This window comes from Geotrypetes seraphini, chromosome 14, assembly GCF_902459505.1.
Source record: "Geotrypetes seraphini chromosome 14, aGeoSer1.1, whole genome shotgun sequence".
Classification (NCBI taxonomy): Eukaryota; Metazoa; Chordata; class Amphibia; order Gymnophiona; family Dermophiidae; genus Geotrypetes; species Geotrypetes seraphini.
The window spans coordinates 44,897,792-44,919,711 of record NC_047097.1 but is presented as its reverse complement, the minus strand read 5'-3'; the positions used below and the strand labels follow the sequence as shown (position 1 = coordinate 44,919,711).

General features: G+C 40.2%; 1 protein-coding gene across 1 annotated transcript in view; it reads right to left on the bottom strand.

The window, feature by feature from the left end:
• MYO1E (myosin IE) overlaps positions 1-21,920 on the bottom strand; it is a 395,564-nt gene that overhangs the window by 16,414 nt on the left and 357,230 nt on the right. The window contains 6 exon segments of the mRNA XM_033920720.1: positions 1,417-1,577; positions 7,344-7,490; positions 9,404-9,549; positions 13,697-13,866; positions 17,211-17,238; positions 17,240-17,326. Coding sequence (XP_033776611.1) covers positions 1,417-1,577; positions 7,344-7,490; positions 9,404-9,549; positions 13,697-13,866; positions 17,211-17,238; positions 17,240-17,326 — 739 coding nt within the window.

Below are 21,920 nucleotides of genomic sequence, written 5' to 3'. Positions count from 1 at the left end.
TAATTCATTCAGAAAACATTCAGAAAACAAAAGCATTATTTTTCCCATGAGAAAAAGATTTAAGCCTGAGTGCCCCATTCACCCTAGATAATATCCATTTAGAGTCGGTAACATCTTAAAAAATACAGGGTGTCATCATCGATGAAAGACTCTCTTACCATGAACATGTAAGCAACACCGTTAAATCTTGCTTTCATAGGTTATGAATGATTCGCTCGATTTCTAAGTTTCTAGAGCCAAAATCACTAAATATATTAATTCATTCTTTAATTATCGCTAAACTTGATTATTGTAATTCTTTATTAATAAATATTACACAAAAAGAAAAGAGGCATCTTCAGATAATCCAAAATACTGCTGTTAAACTAATTCATAATGGCAAAAAATATGATCATGTCACTCCCTTTCTGATCAAATCCCACTGGCTCCCAGTTAATCACCGCATTACTTTTAAAATCTTACTTTCAGTATTTAAAACTTTGTCTACTAATGAATCTCAATTCATTCATAATTTACTTATCCCTCACAATACGTCGCGTTCCCTTCGGTCCACTAATCAAAAACTTATAGCAGTCCCCTCCTTGAAAATTATTGGAACTCGTCGACATGATATGTTCTCAGTAATGGCTCCGCAACTATGGAATACCTTGCCTCAACATATAAGAGAGGAAAATGATTTGAGTCGTTTTAAAAGTAACTTAAAGAGCTTTCTTTTTAAAGATGCTTTTAATCTTTAATTATGTTCAAAGTTTATTTTAGCTTTTCCTCAGTTTTCACTCTCCCTTCCCTAATGTTCTTTCCATTCAATCTTTTCCATCCAATCTTTTTTCTAAAAGATTGAATTGTAGTTCTGCCCTTTCTTACCCTATGTATCTATTAGTCTGTAAGTCCGTCGTCTAACCTATTATTTTAAAAATTAAATGGTATATTTATCGCATTTTGCTTAGTAAATTAAATAAGTGATTCATCAAACCAAAATAAAACTTGAAACTTGACTTCTGGGATTTCCAGCAGCAGTCTCGTAGCAGCCATTTTGAGATTGGAACTGGCAAGAGCAGGTGCCATCCTCAATCACACCTGCCCATGTCAGTTCAAATCTCAAAATAGTTGCCCTGACCTTCGGTAGCAGTCTCATGAAGTCTCAGCAGTCTCTGGAAGTCCTGGCAACCATTTTGAGGCAGAAGCAAGTGGGAATCGCCCCTGCCCTCACCAGCCACAAAAAACTTGGTAGGCCAAGGTTGCTGCTAGAGGATGGGGCTTTTTTTGGTCAGGGATGGAGGGAGTGAGGACTGCATAGTATCATTTCGATTGTAGCCGAAAACATAAAAATTGAACACATATTTTGGGCCGATTTTGGTGAAACCGATTTTGGTGAAATTTTGTGTGTGTGTGAGGTGCTGAGGTTCCAGTACTTACGGGAGTTCTTTGGTAGTCCTGGTCCAATGCTGACTTGCAGCATTTTGTTACTGGGTTTCAGAATGGCTAAATCTCCAACTCCTTGCATAAATTGCACCTGGCGAGAGCCACTGCCGCCACTCCAGGGACCCCAGTTCTCCTTTTTCAACTTCACTTCCAATCTATCATCAACAAATACAGGCAATTGAGGAACATTTTATCTTTTGAACTTAAGTTGGAGATATTTATTTCGTTTTTAGAAAAGAACTGAAGATATTCAGTGGTACTTATCTGTGTGCAAAAGGCTCCTACCTGGATAAATCCTGTTGACTAGGCCATACTCAGATTTTCAGCAGCATTCATCCAGATAATTAATGCTAGGCAAAATGCTGCAGCACTATCTGATTACTGTCAGGGAGGACCCATAAGACATCTATGGACCCATAAGACATCTGGACACCACTGATATTCAGTGCCAGTGCCTGGATAACTAACTGGGCAAGTAGGACTGCATGTAATTATGTCTGGTTGGTTATTTGGGTATAGCAATGAATAGTGGCCGTACCAAGGTAACTTCTGCATTCTATCAAAAACCTGGATATTTAGGGCTGGTACCCGGAAAAGGTCTAATTCAGCCCACGTTAGGCAGTGATTAAAGAAATTCTGTCCACTGCAGGCTGAATATTGGCCAACCGATTATTTGAGAAATTGTTGGATAGCCTTTGAACAATCTTCTAATAGGGTGTTTTTGTGGTGCCTTTTCTATAAAGAAAAGTAGGTGCCTACTTTTCTTTACAGAATACTAGTGTAACCGTATATATATGTGCATGGATGTAGGAACTAGCACTTATGCCAACCTTAGCAGGACAGAAGGGCAGACCAGAAGAGTATACAAACTGGTTTAAATTGGTTTTTAGAAGTGGGTAGATGGTTCCTGTACATTTTTAAATTTGTTTTCATTGTTTTTCATTGTATTCCATTGTGATGACATCATTGAAATGTATAAAGACGGCCACTGGAACGCGTGGAGGGACATTTTCGATAGAACATCTAAGTTCAATTCTGGACATTTCCCACAAGACATGCAAAGTCAGAGGCAGAGAAATGGCCAATTTTGAAACAGGCAAAACCTGTCCAAATCTATATTTTTTGAAAATTGTCAATTTAGGTGTCTTGGCCCCAGGACGGCCAGCCTTAGGACATCCACAAAAACTGAAGAGCTCAAAACATCCAAATCCAGGACATTTCGACATGGAAGGGACTGGCCACACAGACAACTCAACAGAGCAGTGAAGCACCTTAGAGAACATTGCTGTGAACTTCACATAAAGGATGCCAGATACACATCTCACCATATACCTTATAATTTATGCTGAGCCCTCTAAAACTCCCCCATAACCTACTATACCCACCTGTCTACTACCCCAATAGTCCTTATGGCTGAAGGTGGCACCTATATAGTACTACAGTATAGTAGTGTTTCATTTGTACTCAGTGTCTGGTGCATCTCGTTGCAGTGTCCAACAATAGTCAGCCAGCATTGATGGATTCCAGTTGCCCTGATATCTTTTTTCCATAGTGGCAGTGTCTTGATGAAACCTTTTGCCTTGCTGGCTGCACCAAGATTTGCGGGGAAGAAGTCCAAGTGTGAATGTAGAAAGTGCATCTTCAGTGACAAGTTGCATTTCATGGTTTTGTATGCTCTAAGAAGTTAGTCAACCAGTTGAATATAGTTTAGTGCTCCGTAACTGCCAATAAAATTGTCAATGACATCCTTGAATGCTTTCCAGGCAATTTTCTCAGGTCCGATTAACAGATCTTCAAATCTTTCATCATTGATGACGTGTCTAATCTGTGGACCAACAAAAATGTCTTCCTTAATCTTGGCATCAGTCATTCTTGGAAACATCTGTCTTAGATAAAAAAAACTTTAGCCTTCCTTGTTTTACAAAATTTTTCATCAGTCCAAGTTTCATGTGACGAGGAGGCAAAAATATCTTTGTTGGGTCAACAAGTGGTTCGTGTACCACATTTTTCTGTCCTGTAACCAAATTCTTATGGTGTGGCCAGTTCTTTTGAATGTAATGCAACTCTTTAGTACGGCTGTCCCATTCACAAATAAAACAACAGTACTTGGTATTTCCAAGCTGCATTCCAAGTTGCAGAGCTACTACTTTACGATCACCGTAGATGTTCCAGTTGTACTTTGTGTACTGGATATGCTTTGCCATTGTATAACAAAACAACCTTGAGGCTGATGAACAACCTGATGAATCAATAAAAATTGCCCCTCTTGTGGGTTATGCATACAACCCAAAGCTGTGAACAACCCTTCAATGTCAGTGCATATAAAGAGGCTTTCAACCTGTACAAAGAAATTTGTTAAATCATCTTGGCAGTTTCGAAAGACAGAAATTTTCATACCTGGTGAAAGCAAACACCATCCCTGCAGTCTTGAACCCAATAATTCTGCTTTTGCTTTTGACAAACCTAAGTCCATGACCAGGTCATTTAATTCTGACTGTGTTAGAAGATGAAGCTCAGATCCAAACAAATGAGACTGTGGAAACATAATGTTCTCGGTCCTTTGGTTGTAATTTATTCAAAATTTCCTTGATAAAAGCAATAACAACGGTAAAAACTCAATCCACATATATCAAAAGAGGATCCAACACAGGCCGTGTTTCAGCTAAACACGCCTTCCTCAGGGATCCAATCTTGCAACTGAAGTACAATTCATATGCTTTCTTAACAAGTTTAGTCATGATGTGTCTTTGAGACTTAAGCATGTACTCGCCACAAATGTAGCAGACTGTTTTGACATTGGCGAGATATTTCTGCTGTCACAAATCATCTGATAGAAATTAATAATTAACCGACTTACTAATTAAGTTGCCTTGAAGATTCAAATGCCTTGAAGATTCAAAATACACCCAAACTGACAGACACGTAATGAAGATTATCTCTGTATGTGAACTGCTTTTATATAGCCTTTTCAGGCAGCATCCACCAAGCCCATGTACAAGCATGCCCAGGCATGCCCAAACTGTATCATTTCCATGGATGTTATGTAACTTGCCCTAAATGTATGCCTGGATATGCCCACAGCAGTATAATGTGAGCAATAGACCTATATTACAAATTAGGCTAAGAATTAATTGCATTAGCCTGAAAGTATAAGAAGAAATTGTAAAAATGTACTTTTTTTGTTAAAATGGTATGCGATACATAATTTTAAACATGATTTTCTTGATCAGCAGCCAAAAATCTATAAGATACACCCAAAAGTGTTGAAGAAGCAAAAACTTTGTTGTCCAATGTAACCAATTCTTAATTCACAATTGAACATTGCCTCCTATTCTTTAATTTTCTCAGGAGCTTCTCATGAGGAATTCTTTCAAAAGCTTTCTGGAAATCTAGACACACTTCATCATCCGGCTCGCTTTTATCCATATGTTTATTCACACCTTCAAAGAAGTTAAGCAAATTGGGGAGGCAAGACCTCCCTTGACTGAACTAATGCTGACTCTGTCTCATTAAATCATGTTTGTCTACATGTTCCACAATTTTATTTCTTATAATTGTTTCCACTATTTTGCCCGGCACTGAAGTCAGGCTTACCAGTCTGTGATTACCCAGATGTCCCCTGGAATCCTTTTAATAAATGGCATAACATTGGCCACCCTCCAATCTTCAGGTACTACAGACGATTTTAGCGACAGGTCACTAACAACAGATCAGCAATTTCATGTTTGAGTTCTTTCAGTACCCTGGGATGTATACCATCCGGTCCAGGTAATTTATCACTCTTTAACTTGTCGATTTGGCTTAGTATATCTTCCAGGTTCACTGAGATTTCTTTCAGTTCCTCTGCCAGATAGATTTCTTACGTATTCTTCCATAAAGACCGAAGCAAAGAATTAATTCAGTCTCTCTGCTAGAGACTATCTAGAACATTTACAGTGTCAATTGCCATGCGTAGGAAGGCCTGGCTCAGAATCTCTGATCTAGATGCCAATGTTCAAGATATTCTCTGCAACTCAAGATATTCTCTGCAACTCAAAAAATTAAAAACATGAAGATTGCATGACTACTTTATTATACTTTATTATCTGCGAAGTCAGCCTGATCTCAGATGCTCCTCCTATTATCCCAAACATAGGTATAGCCAGTTTGCTATTGTCCTACTCAAAGATGTCCAAGACAATCACAACCACAGTCCAAATAGCAATGTCTTTTTGACTATTCTACAGAGCCTGGCCAGTATTTCCCAACCTCTTCCTTAGACTTTACCCATAGGAGGTTGAATCACCTACTGTTGATGACAACATCAGACTGCTGGGTACCGCAAATATGGCTATACCTTTCATTTACAAACAAGACCTCCACCTCATCTTTCAGCTTCCATCAAAGAATGCTCCTTCATCAGGAGCTCTCAGCTCAATGCCACAGAACCAGTACCTCAGCAGGAGAGAGGCTGTGGGTTCTACTCCAAGTATTTCCTTATATTGAAAAAGGCCGAGGCATCCATCCAATTTTAGACCTCTAGGCTCTCAACAAATACTTGGTGAAGGAGAAATTCCGAATGGTCTTTCTGGGAACCCTATATCCACTGTTGTAGAAGAATGATCCACTTTGCTCTCTGGACCTCAAAGAAACCTACACACACACACATTTCCATCCTCCCAACCCACAGGAAATATCTTCATTTTCAGGTGGGAACATTCAACTTTCAGTACAAGGTGCTTCCATTTGGTATAGCATCAGCACCCAGAGTGTTTATGAAATGTTTAGTGGTAGTGGCTAAAACACTCTGAGCTTACAGCTTTCTTGTATTCCATTTTATCTGGACGACTGGTTTTGATCAAGGCCCCCACACCTTATAAAGCTCAACAGCCCATGATTTCAACAGTATGTTTTCTCAAATGTCTCAGTTTTGCAGTCAATTATGAGAAATCTCATTTACAACTCACTCAAACTCTAGAGTTCATTGGTAGACACGACTCAGGCTCATGCCTTTCTACCTCAACAGAGACTTGATGCTCTGATACAGATCTGCCAGAAAATCTTCAGTCTTCAACCTATCATTGCACATCAATGATGCATATGCTGGACATTTGATGAAATGGTCTCAATCCAAATAAATACAAGTAATTGCTGTAAATTTGTTGCTGTCCCAGAAAATACAAGTAATCTGAGACCTTTATCAGTCTCTTCAGTGGTGGCTGTTACCAGCCAATCTCTTCAGGGGCCAACTCTTCCATACTTCCATATTAACAATAGATGCATCCATGCTAGGATGGGGAGCCCACCTTGATGGCCTCCATACTCAGGGCAGCTGGAGTCCTCAAGAGAAAACTGTCCACATCAATCTCCTTAATGCTCTATGCACATTCCAGAATTGCTTTCTCAATCAAGTAGTACTTATTTGAACAGACAATCAGGTCACCATATACCATGTGAACAAACAAGGAGGCCAAGAAGTCACCCAGATTCCTCACAACATTTTCCTGAAAGCAGTCTACATTTTAACTTGATATTCAAGCAACGTCTTGAATACAGTATACACAGCACAACTGAGCCTATGGTTCTTTTCTCTCTGACGCTGCGGGAGTGTAGTGACTGTTCTAAATAAGCGAGGACTTGCAATACAAGTACATACAGTATTTTATATTAAAATTTTTGGGTTGTGGAATGAATCGTAAGTTTCCATTATTTCTTATGGGGAAATTCGCTTTAATATACGAGTGTTTTGGATTACAAGCATAGTTTCGTATTTACCGTAGTTTGGTATTTACTGTATTGATAGTCCTTGGTTATTTTTCTCTGCCTTTCTTTAATTTTTGTTTATAGGTTATTTGCATGGAATGATTTAGTTAAAGTAAAATTCTTCTTCTGAGAAGGAACCGGCAAAAGACACAGCCCTGAGCCCCCACCCCGATACTCACACATTGCTAAATTTCAGAGGTAGTTTTCGTTGCATTTTTTCCTCATAGCGTTTAGATAATAGGCTGAGAAATTCCGTTTTGAACATCGATTCGAGCAAGCTGTCATACTCCTGTTCATGCAGGATAAAAAAATCATCTTGCATGGTGCTGTAAGGAAAGGAGACAACACATGATTTATATGTTCCACAGAACAAAAGAAATCAGGAAGAATTCCATTTTAAAATAGACCTTCCCTGTAACGGATCAGTAGCCTTTGCAAATAATTTTATATCAGTTCAAGGAGATGTACTGCTTTCCTTCTATTCTTATGCTCACAATGAGTCAGCGTATGCAGCCCCTTTTAAACCACGGTTTTTACAGCAGGTGCCGAACAGGTCTCTCCACTCCTAGGCCTCAGAACACCCCCTTCAACTGCAAACTACCAAACAACGTTCCTACTTCCACTTCCTATCGAGCCATTGGAATCAACTGCCCCTCAACTTTAGGAAAGCAATAAAAACATACCTCTTCATCTAACTCCCCTGTCTGCAACTGACAGATTACAAAGGAATGTACTGCATCAGGATAAAAACTTATATTGAATTATGTATGTTAAGCCTAGGGGTGTCCAACCTTTTGGCTTCCCTGGGCCACATTGGCCAAAAAAAATGTTTCTGGGGCCGCGCAAACGCTGCAGTAAGACAGAGGAGGGAGCCGGCAAGATGGTAAACACCCAGGAGCAGCAGAGGAAAACACTGCCCTTGGGCCGCAGGTTGGACACCCCTGCTGTAGCCCATTCTGAGCTCTTTGGAGAGAACAGGATAGAAACGAATTATATGAATAAACAATTTGCAAAGATTTTCTGCATTTTAGGCCCCGATTCTACTTAAAGTCCACTTAAAGTTAGATGCCAATATCAGTGTCTAACTTAAATGATAAGTTGGTTTGGTTTTTTTAGCAGTCCTGGGAGAGGGGAAGAGGGATGGTAAGAAAAGGGAGAAGGAGTTGGTTATATTTTTAAAATGGTATTCATACAATGATTGAATAAAAATGGTATTCATAAAATGATTGAATAGTTATAATATTTGTATTATTATAATGTTATATTGTTACAGTGTTTGAATCTACATTCAAATTTGAATCTACATTGTTTGAAAGTTGGAGCAAGGGATTTATGATTTCCTGGACCATAATAGTATTGATCAGTTCTCTCCCATGACGATTTGGGAGAGTCTAAAGGTGGTGTTAAGAGGGGAGCTCATTTCTTTGGTGGCTTATAAGAAAAAAATCCTGCAGCAAGAGGAACTACAGTTCATGACACCCTGCTAAAATTGGTGGCACAACATAAGAGGGAGTCAAAGTTCCAAATATACAGTAAAATAATCCACATAAAAAATAATCCACATGAAAAGTAAAAATCCACATACAAATCATAAGGACCTAGTCCGCTAGTGGCGCAGGACCCAAATAAGTTCGCGTTTCGACATCTTCAGGGGTCCTATGATGAAGCTTGGTGCCCCTTTCCAGTCTTCGTAAAGAAGAAGGGACACTACTGGGAGACTCGAATATAAACTGAGATCCTCATTTTTGGGCCATTTTTTGGGGCCAGAAATTTCAGTTTATATTTGAATATATACAGTAATTTCAATCTTGCCCATTTGATAAAATAACTGCAAATGCTTAAGTGTGTTACTCAGGTATCTCAGTTAAGGAATGTACTACTGACAATCCAAAATAAAGTGAGATTTTAAAATAAATCCTTGAAATGTTGTAGAATTAATGTTATTATTAATTTTTAATGTTTAATACCCAGTCTGAATAAGTAGGTCAAGGCAGTTTACAAAATTAGTGGTATATGTAAGCTTTAAATCTTTTGGCAGCCCTCAGAGCTTTCTTCTATTCATACTGTGGCCCTTTCCATGAAAAATGTTTGGAGACCACTGTCCTAGACTATTTCCATCTAGACAACATACCTCTTGTTTTATTTTTGTAAATCTAATAAATATAAGAGCAATGTAAAAATAATACACCTGTATCGGTAGCTCACCTTTCAGTTCAGTCTTGTTTCCAGAGACACCTACCTTAAAGAAACTGAGAGAATTCGTTCTACTTCAATTCTCCGTTTTAAGACCTCCTTCACAAGACCTTTCTCTGGACCCTGCTTCACTTTTTCCCGCCCAATCAGGTACACACATTTTGGAGTAAGGATGAGATCTCGTTTAATGCTCTGAAACATTAAAACAAAAGGTAACAGAAACTGGGAAACAGCCATAATAAGCTTCCAGTAATTACCAAGAGGCATAGAAGAAAATGGCCCCATCAAGATGTCCTGAGTCAGTCTAGCTGTTCTCTGTGCTCAGTCAAAATGTACAATTCTAACTCAAAACGAAGACGTTATTTTTGCAGTTTATAAAGTCTTTCTGGGGTTGCATGAATATATTTTACTCCGCTAATATACTGGGAATTATTGCTGATGTAAAGTGCTACACTCCCTGATTTTATTTGGCATGTCTGACCAGTCAGAGGCAACCAGGCTTTAAAAGAACATGCCCCATACACCTAATCAGTTAAATTTTCTTGCAAATATCAAGCAGACCTTTTCTGTTGAGAAAATACTTATCAACATTCTTATCAACATTATCTTATAACTTATCAACAATACTTATCAACATTCCTATTTTTCCTGTTTGTCCATAAATGCAACATTAGATTAAGACTGCTACATCTAACAGTGAACAAGGGAGTTTGAAATGTAACTTAACTGAATTGATTGCATCTCACCTTCAACACCTTGGTATAAGGATGAGTCATCGAGTGATTTCCAGTGATAGCTAAAGCTAAAGCTCACAGCAGCCATTTTAATACATAGAGCCACTTGGGGCAAGAGCAAGTGGGGAGTGCTCCTACTGGGATACCAGGAATGTAGGTGGACCCCAAAGGGTGGGAGAGGGAACCTGGTCTCAAGGATGGGGGGTCAATCTCTTGGGGGGATGATTTCAGAGGAGGGGAAGGTTCACCAGGGATTGGCAATGGGTTAGAGAGGGGGAGAGACACTTACATGGATTATTTTATGTGGATCATGAATGAATACTGGGCAAGTGTGAGTGGGCAAGTTCAGTCAGAACCCCATAGTCAGTGCTGGTGCCTGGACAGAGCTCAGTATCTATTTATTTATTCAATTTTCTATACCATTCTCCCAGGGGAACTCAAAACTGTTTACATGAATTGTTTACATTTTTACCCCCAATCTATCTAATGTACCTGGGGGGGGGATTAAGGGACTTGCCCAGGGTCAGAAGGAGCAGCAAGGGTTTGAACCCACAGCCTCAGGGTGCTGAGGCCATAGCTTTAACCACTGCACCACACTCTCCCCTTGAATATTTGAGTCTAAATTAGCTGATGATGGCTAGCGTTTAGAAACATGCAGACCGCTGCTGGATGAATATTGACTGATGAGTATTTAGTCTATGAAGGAACTAGTATAGAAAAAAAAATATTCTTTTTATATTCTTTTGCTTTTCTCTCTTTTTTTCTTCATGTGGTAAGCTCAAGAAGTTAATCTCTCAGAAGGCAATACTCAGAAGGCTTACTGATCGGTTTACATTAGTGATAAATATCATAAAAGACGTGAACATTAGTGATACTGATCGGTTTATATTAGTGATAAACATCATAAAAGACGTGAACATGGATGGCTGAGGAACTGGAAAAATTGTTGCATTTGTTAACCCTTTCTTTCTTCCTTTGGGTTTTGTGTTGGTTTTTTATTTTTTTTTAAAGAATAGGCCTAATGAAACTCCAGAGATTACCAAAGTAGAGATCCCCGGACGGAAATAGAGGGCAAATAGAATCTAATAGAGATATCACTGGCAAATGCTGAATGGGCTATGAATTTAAGAAGACAGTTCTTCAAAGAAACTGAACATGACAAAATAAAGAAAGTGGAATCCCAAGTCCCTTTCTTGGTAAAATGGGAAACCTGTTGGATATAAATTTATAGATAAAATTGAGGATAGCATCTAGAGATTATCACAAATTCTGAAGGTCCTGTGAAAGTTTTAGTAGTGGACAGATAAGGAAAAAGCAGTTCGGGAAATATTCGATTATAATCAAATCATAGGCTGCCTAAGGGCCCAATTTACAGGAAGACTTTGCACAAGAAAATATACCCACCAAAATGTTTGGAGCAGGGACACACACTGGTTTATTAGAATTAATAAATTCTAAAAGCTCATGGCAGGAGGCTGTTGAGGTTCATAGTTGAGATTCAAACTGAAAAACAAGCTTAGAATTTTGGAAAAGGGTATAGAAAAATCCGAAAGTTAAAGTTTGTGTGAGTTGATAGGATGTTCGCACAAGGAAAGGAAAGGAATAGACCTATTAGTTCTAGATCATGTTTAAATTTCTGATTTTTTTTTGTACAGTGTAACTTAGTTGAGACAACCGGAGAAAATAGTGGAAAACCTCTGCAGTGATTTATGAGATTATTGAGGAAGTGGTATTATCCATTCCCTAGAGATTGAGAAGAAATGCATTGTCCTCTTTCTCTCTCTCTTTTTGGGTAAACAATATAATATATAATGGCTGAAAAGAGGCCTAATCTATCCCTGTGGTTTAAATAATGCTAATTATGTGAAGAATGCATCTAGAATAAGCGGAAAGGAGAGGCTCAAAGAGAAATACTTAAATGCAGAAATGTATTCAGTCAACATTGTTCAGGTGCAACATAGGTCATCACCGTTATGGAACAGTGACATGAACAGAAAGATACAGCTTAATAGAAAACATTAGTAAAAATTAGGGTGAATGATGTATTAAGCCAAGCATGAATATGAAATTTATAGAAATTCACCTTAAGGTATACAACAAGGTCAATGAAACAAAGAGACATATTGGGAAAATGACAATGTCCAAGCAAACGTTAGCCAACTCACAACTGGGAATGGAGGTTTTCTGTTAAAGAAATCTTTGCCATAGCATTTTAGAATGTCCTTGAAAAAGAGAAGCTAGCAGCAACTCTACAGAGCATGTGTAATGAGTGTTGGTAATATACAGAGCAGGGAGAATCAATGTTATCCTGCAAATGAACAGTGGAAGGCTAGAATGATTGGACAGCAGAAGACTGGAGCTGTTGAATAGTGGAAGCTTCTTGCAGGTTTTGTGTAATGGAAAATTGCAACAGTGAGTTTGCACAGAAAGAAGCCAACATGCAAACGGGCTAAGGAAACTACACAGAGGAGGTTGTTTCTTGCAGCTCCACACAACCTTGTGGAAGCAACAAATGAATTAAGAAGAACCACCAAATAAGTAGAGCTGGGTGGACAATAATTTGTAAACTGTTCCTCTGTGTCTAGACATCTTAGGCCTCTGTGCAGGTGGGAGATACACCTCAAGAAGCAGTTGAAGCCGAGTAAGTGATGGAGGTGACCTCCTTGATCACAGAGAGGAAGTCACAAAGGTCATCACAGTGATGCCAGAGATGCTCTCTTCTATTATTTGTTGGGTCACTTACAAAAGCATGCATAATATGTAGTTTTCTAGGTCATGACTGGATCTTCTACAGCCAAAGCAGAAGGTTGGAGATCTTCAGGATTGAGGCCTACTGCACAAAGGCACAGCTGATTGGCAACACTTGGAGATAGAAGAAAAGTTTTCTGTAGCATATGAAGAACTGAGCGTGTTAAAAAAATGTAATGGCATACCAAAAATAAAAATTAAAAAAGTATACCACAAAAGGAGAGCTTTGTTATATATACATTTGTCAGAGTGGAAGAAATAAAACTGAGGAACCAAAGAGGCCACTGTTCTGAGCTCTGAGAAAGTAGCTCTGTCTTGGCCTCATCGCCTTGTTCATTTGTGTGCCTGACTCAATCCGGTTTGTAAATGGAATATAATCTTTTGATAAAGCAGTTGCTCTTTTGTGATGCATGATGCAAGCCAAAATTTTTTAAGTAAACATAATTGAATTTAAAAAAAATAAAGATTACAATAAACTGCTAATGTCTACCATCCATAGTTTTTTTGGCCCTTTATGTCACATCCTTATTTTACCTTATGGACACTTACCGCAAGTTATAGATCCTGCTGTCTCAGCCTTTTCACCAAAGGGACTAGCACTTATACTGTATATGCAAAACATGCAAGTCTATTGCAACCAGGCGTAGGAGTTGTAGATTTGTTTATCTTTAGACTTGAGGTATGTTAGACCTGGTTAGTCCTGGTTGGGACACATTTCCTTGAACTATTAATTTCCGACCTACTCACTTTGGTGAATTTATGAAAAAGCAAAATATTAAATAAATAAATAACATGCAATAAGTTAAGATTCTGCTAATGTGACACTTCCTATCAACTCAGTGAAATTATTAGCATACCTTAAACCTCCTATCAAATTTGTTGACGGTGTCAGCGAAATCAATCTTCTCTCGTTTGCCCAAGAACTGGCGTAGCTCTGGACACTCCTCCATGCCAATGTAGTCCCCAATAAAGTTCCTGTTAATACTGTTTCGTCTCCTCTCCTTTTTGTTCAGTAGCAGATCTGAAGCTAAAATTCAAAATAACACGGCATAAATGATGGTGATTCATATTGGAAGTGTGATGTTATACATGAAGAACAAATCTACTAGCAAGTTTCTTTATTCCAGAGACAAATGGATATTTAGAAGGGAATTTTTATAACTAGGCACCTAGTTGGAACTTATTATATAGATAAAATGTAAACACCAACTTTCCTTTTAGCTGTGGATTAGTAATAGTATTCAAGCATATATGTAGTTTGTGATTTATTCCTGATATGATTGCTTTATTATTTTTCCTTTAATAGATAACACTATTCCCTTGATGAGGGCTAGATGGATTTCTTTGTGAGATACTTAATCTCAATATTAATTGAATTTCCTATTCTTAAATGTTTTCTGTTTGGAAACTAATGAATAATTTTCAATTAAACAAAAAAGAATATTAGCATAAGAGCAAATATATACACGTGGAGGGGGCATAATAAAAAAAAACGTCTAAGTCCCTTTTTGGCCTAAGGCCTTAAACGTTGAAAGCAGAAGCAGGGTAAGTGTCCATAACAAAACAAACGTCCTTGTTTTGATAATGGCCTGCCTCTACATTTAGCTGTTTAAACGCCCAGACCACCACTACGTCTACACTTATACCCCATAATGAACCAAAAAAACGCATAAGCCCAAAATGTCCAACACAAGGGCTTTTAGGCGAAGGAGGAGCCAGTCCTTCGCCTAAAAGCCGGAGTCTGTAACCGGTGTCTGTCAAAAACAACACCGGTTACAGAATCCACACCAACATCGGGGCAGGATTGGGCATCTCTCCTGCCGCGGGTCGTGGCAGTTCGGGTAGAGGGGTAGGGCATTGCGGTAGGGGAGATGAGGCATCTCTCCTGCCACGATGGTTGCGGTGGGTGGGTGGGTAGGTTGCCGGGCCGCTGAACTGATCGCGCCAGCGGCCATCAGCTCAGCGGCCCCTTTTTCGGCACTGGTTTGACTTCGTCTAAGTCAAAAAGGTATAAGTGCCGACTAGGCAACCTACTTAAGGTTTTGGTTATACCTGCTGCACCCCCAGGTGTAGGTCGGCCCACCTCCCGCCCAACGCCTGCCCTTTCCCCTCCTCTAAACACGCCTCTTTTCTCTCTGTGCATTTAGAGGCAGGGGAAAGGCCTAAGCTTTGGTTATCTTTTTGATCGTCCAAGTAGCCATTTAGGACCCTTTTTAGACTTTTTTTTTTTTTATTATGAACCCCTTATAATTTAGGTACGTGTCCAGACTCCATTAATATATTTACTTGTAGAATGCATGTTACATATGATGTGTGTGTTTACAGAATAGTATTATCAGATCAAACCTAAAGGCCTAGAATGGTGCATTTTCAGCAGAGGCCCTTCCTGCGTCCTTCCTTCTCCCCCGATTCAGTAGGGGATAACGGTGAGCACAAGTAGACGCCGGGGGCCGCACCGAAACCAGCGGCAGGCAGCAGAATCAGCAGCAAGGACTTAAGAGCACAGCTCCGCCCCTCCCCCGATCCAGCAGGGGATAACGGTGAGCACAAGGAGACGCCAGGGCCGCACCGAAACCAGCGACAGGCAGCAGAATCAGCAGCAAGGACTTAAGAGCACAGCTCCGCCCCTCCCCCGATCCAGCAGGGGATAACGGTGAGCACAAGGAGACGCCGGGCCCGCACCGAAACCAGCGGCTGGCAGCAGAAGCAGCGGCGGGGACTTAAGAGCACAGCTCCTCCCCTCCCCCGATCCAGAAGGGGCTAATCGGTTGAGCACGAAGAGACACCAGGGCCATACAGAAACATGATACACATGTGCCTGTTTGTGTGTACTTTATAGAATTGCTCTGTTAGAGTACAACTCATAAGACAGCCTGCAGTAGTGAGCATTTTGCTTACCACCAACAGATTTATATTCAAAGCCAGGACCCATACGGGCTTCAACTTTGAATATCCAGTTATTTTTGAGTTGGCTAACACATAGGCACTTAAGTCGATATTCAGCACTTACGTGGCCATGGGCTGGAGCATTAAAATAGGCCAAGAGTAAGGCTATTAGAGTGGGGGAGAAGCTGGGGCCAACCTAGATTTTCTTTAAGCGAGGATTCTGAATTTCTAGGGGTTGGGTAGGGAGGGGTGGGGAGGGGAGAAATTTTTTGGCCAGAAATTTTTATGTGGGTCCTAGTCAATATTCAGTCAGGACCTGCATAATCCAGTTGAATATTGGCTGGAATCTGTATAAGACCCAGAGGCTAGCTCCTAAATAATTAGCCCTAGATGTTCAATGCTGGTGTTCGGATATGGCTTGGCATTGAAATCTGGGGCAAAAATGCTGACCACCACAGGCTGAATAATGACTGGACAATTTTTAAAGAACTTGGTCACCCCAATTTAAAGATGTTTCTGCTTGAGTTAACTATTTAATTCTATGCAAAAATGTTTGCAGTTCCACATAGTTCATAGTTTAAACAGTTCCTTGTTGCTGGAGGTGGGACCACTGGAGGCATTGTTGATCAGTGCTGGTTGTTGCCTAGGATGGGGCGGCATCTGCTCTCTCATTGGGGAGGGGCTGGTGGTGTCTCTGGATCCGTAGGGTCTCCTCCTCCCGGTTGTCCGCGGATGCAGGCAGAGTGCTGTATTCTTCAGGAGCTGCCCACCGAGAGCAGTGTGGCCCTGAGCATTTTCTGCCTGGAAGCGATAAGTTGGGGCTGCAGCAGCTGGAACCGAGCCGATATCTGTTCCGTCTGGACTTTTGCCGTTGGGATTATTTAAAATATGCTACGGTAACAGCTACTTCAGGAAAATGGACTTCTGTCAGACTTATTTCAATTTTTTTTCCCAGTTTATGAATTATTTTACATTTTATTCCATTGTTTTTATCCCTATTGTTTTTATTTTATTAATTGAATTTCCCTGAATTCTATTGTTTAATAGTTCCTCCCATCTATTATTCCTTTGATACCTAACAAGGACTTTAATTCATTTAGATATCATTTATATAGATGGTGCTCCTATCTGTAAAGTTAGGAATTTCTATGAAATATTCTACATGCTTCTCTTTTCTCAACTCCTTCCTGCCCTCCATAGGTAGGGAGGACCCTACCCTCTTCTAACCCCTTCCTCTGTAATGTCACCTAGAGCGACGCACAAATGGAAGAAATAAAATAAAATATATAAAATATGGTAAAATATATAAAATATGGTAAAAAGAAGCTTTTAGTTGTTTTTGTTTGATGCTTCCATTTCATATCTCAGATGATACTTTAGGAAATCAGACTTCAAATCAATAGCATTAGAATCACTGGGGGGAAGGGCATGAATAACAGAAAGCATGGGTCATATGACAATATCCCAAACACAGACATTTTATACCTTCTTCTCGCATCTGTACATATTTTTTTTCTGGCCATGTACTTCCTCCACATCTTCTGGATCAGCCGCGCATACCCATCGTATTTTCTCTCTCTCATTTCCTCCAGCAGGAAAAGCTGCACACACAGAGCACACACAGGGTCAAATAGGCTCTTGATGGAATAAATGAGGTGCAAAATCAGGACTTATTTAAGTCTTTTTCCCAGCTTGCTTGCAAAGTGATTTTATGGGTATCAGACCTGGGCATGCAGTCTTATGCACAGTGCATTTTTAGCAATTCTTTAACACTTTTCTGATGCTAGCTGTAGCACACATTTCTTTTTTAAAAAGTAAACCTCTCATATTGAGCCTGTGATGGTCAGAAAATTTAAAAGCTAAATCTGATCCGGATATTCAATGCTGTGCTTAATCCAGGCACTGGCATTGATTCATGGGTGGCCGCGTTATATCCAGGCACTTACCTGGTTTGTTCATTGAAATTGACACTAACTCTTGGATTCTGTATACTCTGGCCATAGTTGTGCATGCAAATCTGTGCACATTGCCAATTTGCATGCACGACTTACTTATTTAACAAGCCAATCAACACCGATTATTACCAATTAGGAAGCAATTATTGGCGCTAATTAGAATTTACACATACAACTTTCTATGTATATTCTATAAAGTGGTGAGCATAAATTTGAATGCGTGGATCTCAAAAGGAGGCGTGGGCAGGTCATGGGTGTTCCTAAAAGTTAGGCACACTTACAGAATACACCCAATTCAAGCACAATTTAGGCACAGGCATTTAGGCCTAGTTTTCTTTGGCATAAATGCTTATGCCTAAATGTTAGTTGCATGGATGTGATTCTATAAACCGTGCCTAACTCCGGAGGTGGTTTATGGAATCATGCTAAGCAACATATCTAGAATTTACCCCTAACTTTGTAAGTCCCAGATCTGCCCTGACACATCCAGAATCATCATTGTCTCTGTGTCCTGCAAGTGCGTGGTGCTCGCTGACTTTTCAGTCTGTGCAGATGCCATATTGCCTTGCTGACGCTCTGCAGGATGTGGTTTGGTGTAACTAAATTTTGCAAGAATAAGTGCATTTGTTTCGACATCAGTCCCGAGGAAAACTGGTGATAGTCTCAGTCAGCCTTTGTGTGAACCCTTTAATAGCCACAGCAACCATCAAAAATCAAGAATTATCGGCTCCAGACCAGCCTAGTGCAGGCTTACCGCAGGTTAAAAAGGCATTACCAAAGGAAGCGCTCAAGTGTTCTGTGGTAGTTTTGGGATTAGTGTGTACTTCCCACATGCTAAAACATTTTTATTTTTTTAGCATGGGAGCGATTTTGGGGGAAGACAGTTGATGTGCTCTGTGCTAATCCGTTAGCGCATGGGCACTGTGCATGCTGACCAATTAGTGCAGAATTAGCACGAGAGCCCTATTTCTAGTTATATTAGAACTCTTTTCTCTCTCCAGATTTTTCCTAAATCGATGAAAACAATGCTATTTCAACAGTTTTTGCAAAATGGTACTAAGAAGTGTTAATTGTCTTTCGTTTAGTAATTCACATATTAGTTAAACTGTTTCCCTGTCTTATGTAAACCGAGTCGAGCCCCTACTTCAGGAGATGATACGGTATATAAATATAAGGCTTAGATTAGATTAGATTAGATTAGGTGCCACTAGATGCTCTAATCAAGGATGCTTAGCGATGCTTAATTTGGAATCTGTGCGCAAGCTTTTTTTTTTTTTTTTATTGGCTTCATTGGAGTGGTAATTGACCATGCCAATTTTCAGCCAATCATGAAAAAATGTAAATCACCAATTAAGGGTTTGTCACTGAACTCTTAGAATGCCTGATGACACCTAAGTAGAGGCATCCTTTGATACCTAACAAGGCCTACCTAAAAAGTAGAGGTGGTTAGGGGCAAAGAATAGGTGTGGTTGACTTAGGCATCGCTAGGCATCTGTACAGGCCTAATGTACCAGTATGACACCTAGCAATGCCTAAGGCCTAGATTCACTAACAATGGCGACTTAATCGCTGTTGGCCGATTCTCCGGCCGATTTTCCAACAGTGATTGATTAAGTTTGCATGCAAATGGTGGTAAGTTTGCATGGAGGTGCAAATCATTTGCATGAAAACTCCCTGACTCAATCGCTCAGTGAGCACAGTAGTGACAGTAGTGACAAGAGCTCAGTAGTGACAAGAGAAGCTGTCACTGCTATCAGGGCTTCTTTCCTCCCCCCACTGCTTTAAAAAAATGGCAGGAGGGATGCTGACTCCCTCCTGCCATTGGCACTCCCCCCACCATTAAAAAAAAAAATGGCAGGAGGGATGCCGACTCCCTCTTGCCAGCGGACACCCTTCCAACTCCCATTCCCCTTTCCCCTCCTAGTACCTTACAAGTTGGAAGCAGGAGGGTGCTCAGTCCCTTCTGCTCCTCTGGCCTCCTGTGTGGCAATGATGGCCTTAGGCCATACCCTGAAGCAAGGGGAGGGGCCTAAGGCCCTGAATGGCTCAGGTGCCTCCCTTGCGAGAGGCCTGAGGCACCTGAGCCAATCAGGAATTTCCTTAGGGCTGAGTCCCTGATTGGGGGGCGTGTTTGGCTGGCTGCGCGTGTGCTGGGAAGGAGGGGGGACGAAGGTAGAAGGGATCAGGCAACCCTCCTGCCATTTGTGGGTCACGGGGGGAGGGGGGCATGATTTTTTGACAGGTCTGTCTTTTATTCTTTTTTTTTATGGGACAGATATTTTGCATGTGTAACACAAACAAAATATCTGTGCCATGGAAAAAAAATGAATAAAAAAAGACAAGCAGACCTGTCAAAAAAAAACAGCAGACCTGTCAGTAACACAGTTACTAACAGGTCTACAGTCAGGTTTTAGGATAGCAAAACCCGATTCAAAATAGCCAAGCAATTGTTAGTGAATCAATCGCTTGGCTATTTTGCATGGGGTTTTACTAATTTGCATGGGTTGGTTGGGATCGGAGAGGAGATTGATCGTGTAGCAGTTTAGTGAATCGGGTCAGGGAACGATTGCAAAACCAGTAAAACTGGTTTTGCCATTGTCGTTACAGGATCGGTAAGTTTAGTGAATCTAGCCCTAAGTCCGATTAGGCACTACTAGGTGTGATTCTATAAGTGGAGCCTAGTAGTTGATTGACAACTGTGCTGAGTGGCACCTACAATGTAAGAGCGCTTTGGGCCTGATTCTATAAATGGCACCTAAGGACCTACATATTCAATGCTGGTTGCAGGAAATGGCTCAGCACTGAATATCCGGGGTCAACACCCCGGTTCGTATTTAGTGGGCTTTAAATATGAACATTACACGGTGCTGATAGAATAGTAAGAGTCCCTATATGTATTGTGAACTCCATCCACAATCTACCCGCATCGTGCCCCTTTATAAGCCTACAGGCAAAGTACATGCCATCATATCAGTGCACTTTTTTGACAGATGTGTGCACAAAAATGTCTTTCCAAAATTACCTTCTAGAAAGGTGCCACATGCAAAATACTTACAGCTTAGTAGGACTTAATCATAGTCTAATGTGCCAGATTAGATTATTATTTCTTTTTGCAAAGTTGCTAATTATTTTTCAAAGCACAGATTTTGAGAGATGCTTTCAATGACCCAACTTTGAAAACAGAAACTAGTGTGGTTTCAAAGAGGAGAACCATTTGTCCCACATCAGGAATTGTGTTGTTTTCCTCTTTTGTGGGCTGTGAAAGAATGTGGATGATTTGGTATTTCCCTTCTAAAAAAAACCCCTCTACTGTTGCTCTGATAAATAGGGTTTTTATAAAATTAAACAAAGCATAAATGCTCAGAGATTTAATGCTGGAAGTTAATAAATGTTTTCATATATTAAAGATGTACTTTGTCATGGTGTCTTGTTGTCTATACTTTTTTCAATAAATTTTATTTGAATTTGTTACAAATATATAACAAGAAATAATCATAGTCCACATCACTGGGGAAGAGAAGTGAAACATCAATATAATTTTTATTTATTCAATTTTCTATACCGTTCACCCAAGGGAGCTCAGAACGGTTTACATGAATTTATTCAGGTACTCAAGCATTTTTCCCTGTCTATCCTGGTGGGCTCACAACCTATCTAATGGCCTATCTAATGGTGACTTGCTCAGGGTCACAAGGAGCAGTGTAGGTTTGAACCCACAACTCCAGGGTGCTGAGGCTGTAGCTTTAACCACTGCACCAAAACCATTAAGTCAACTTTACTGCTTGCTACGATTAATTAGGCACTAAATTCCCAGATTCTCTAAATAGCACCATTTTTTCATGTGCCAGTAAGCACCAAAACTCAGTAAAAAAAATGCTGTTTCAACAGCGTTTTTAGAGTTTCAAGGTGCTTACTGGCACCTACAAAATCAGCACCAGAATCACGCCTCCGTTGGCACTTTAGGCCACCTAATGCCACTGTGGGTGTGGCTAATACCCACAGGCACTTTAGGCTTTAGGTGGCCTAAAGTGCCTATGGAGGTGCAATTCACATCACAGGTAGGCACTGGAAATGTAGGCCAGGAAAACCCTTGGCCTACATTTCTGGCGCCTACCTTTGGTGTAGGCACAATTCTGTACCCAGCGATGTAGTGTGATTGATATGCGATTGGCTGTCACTTTTAAGGGTGCTGGTTACAGAATCTGGGCCTATCACTATATAAAGCTCAGTGGAGTGGTAA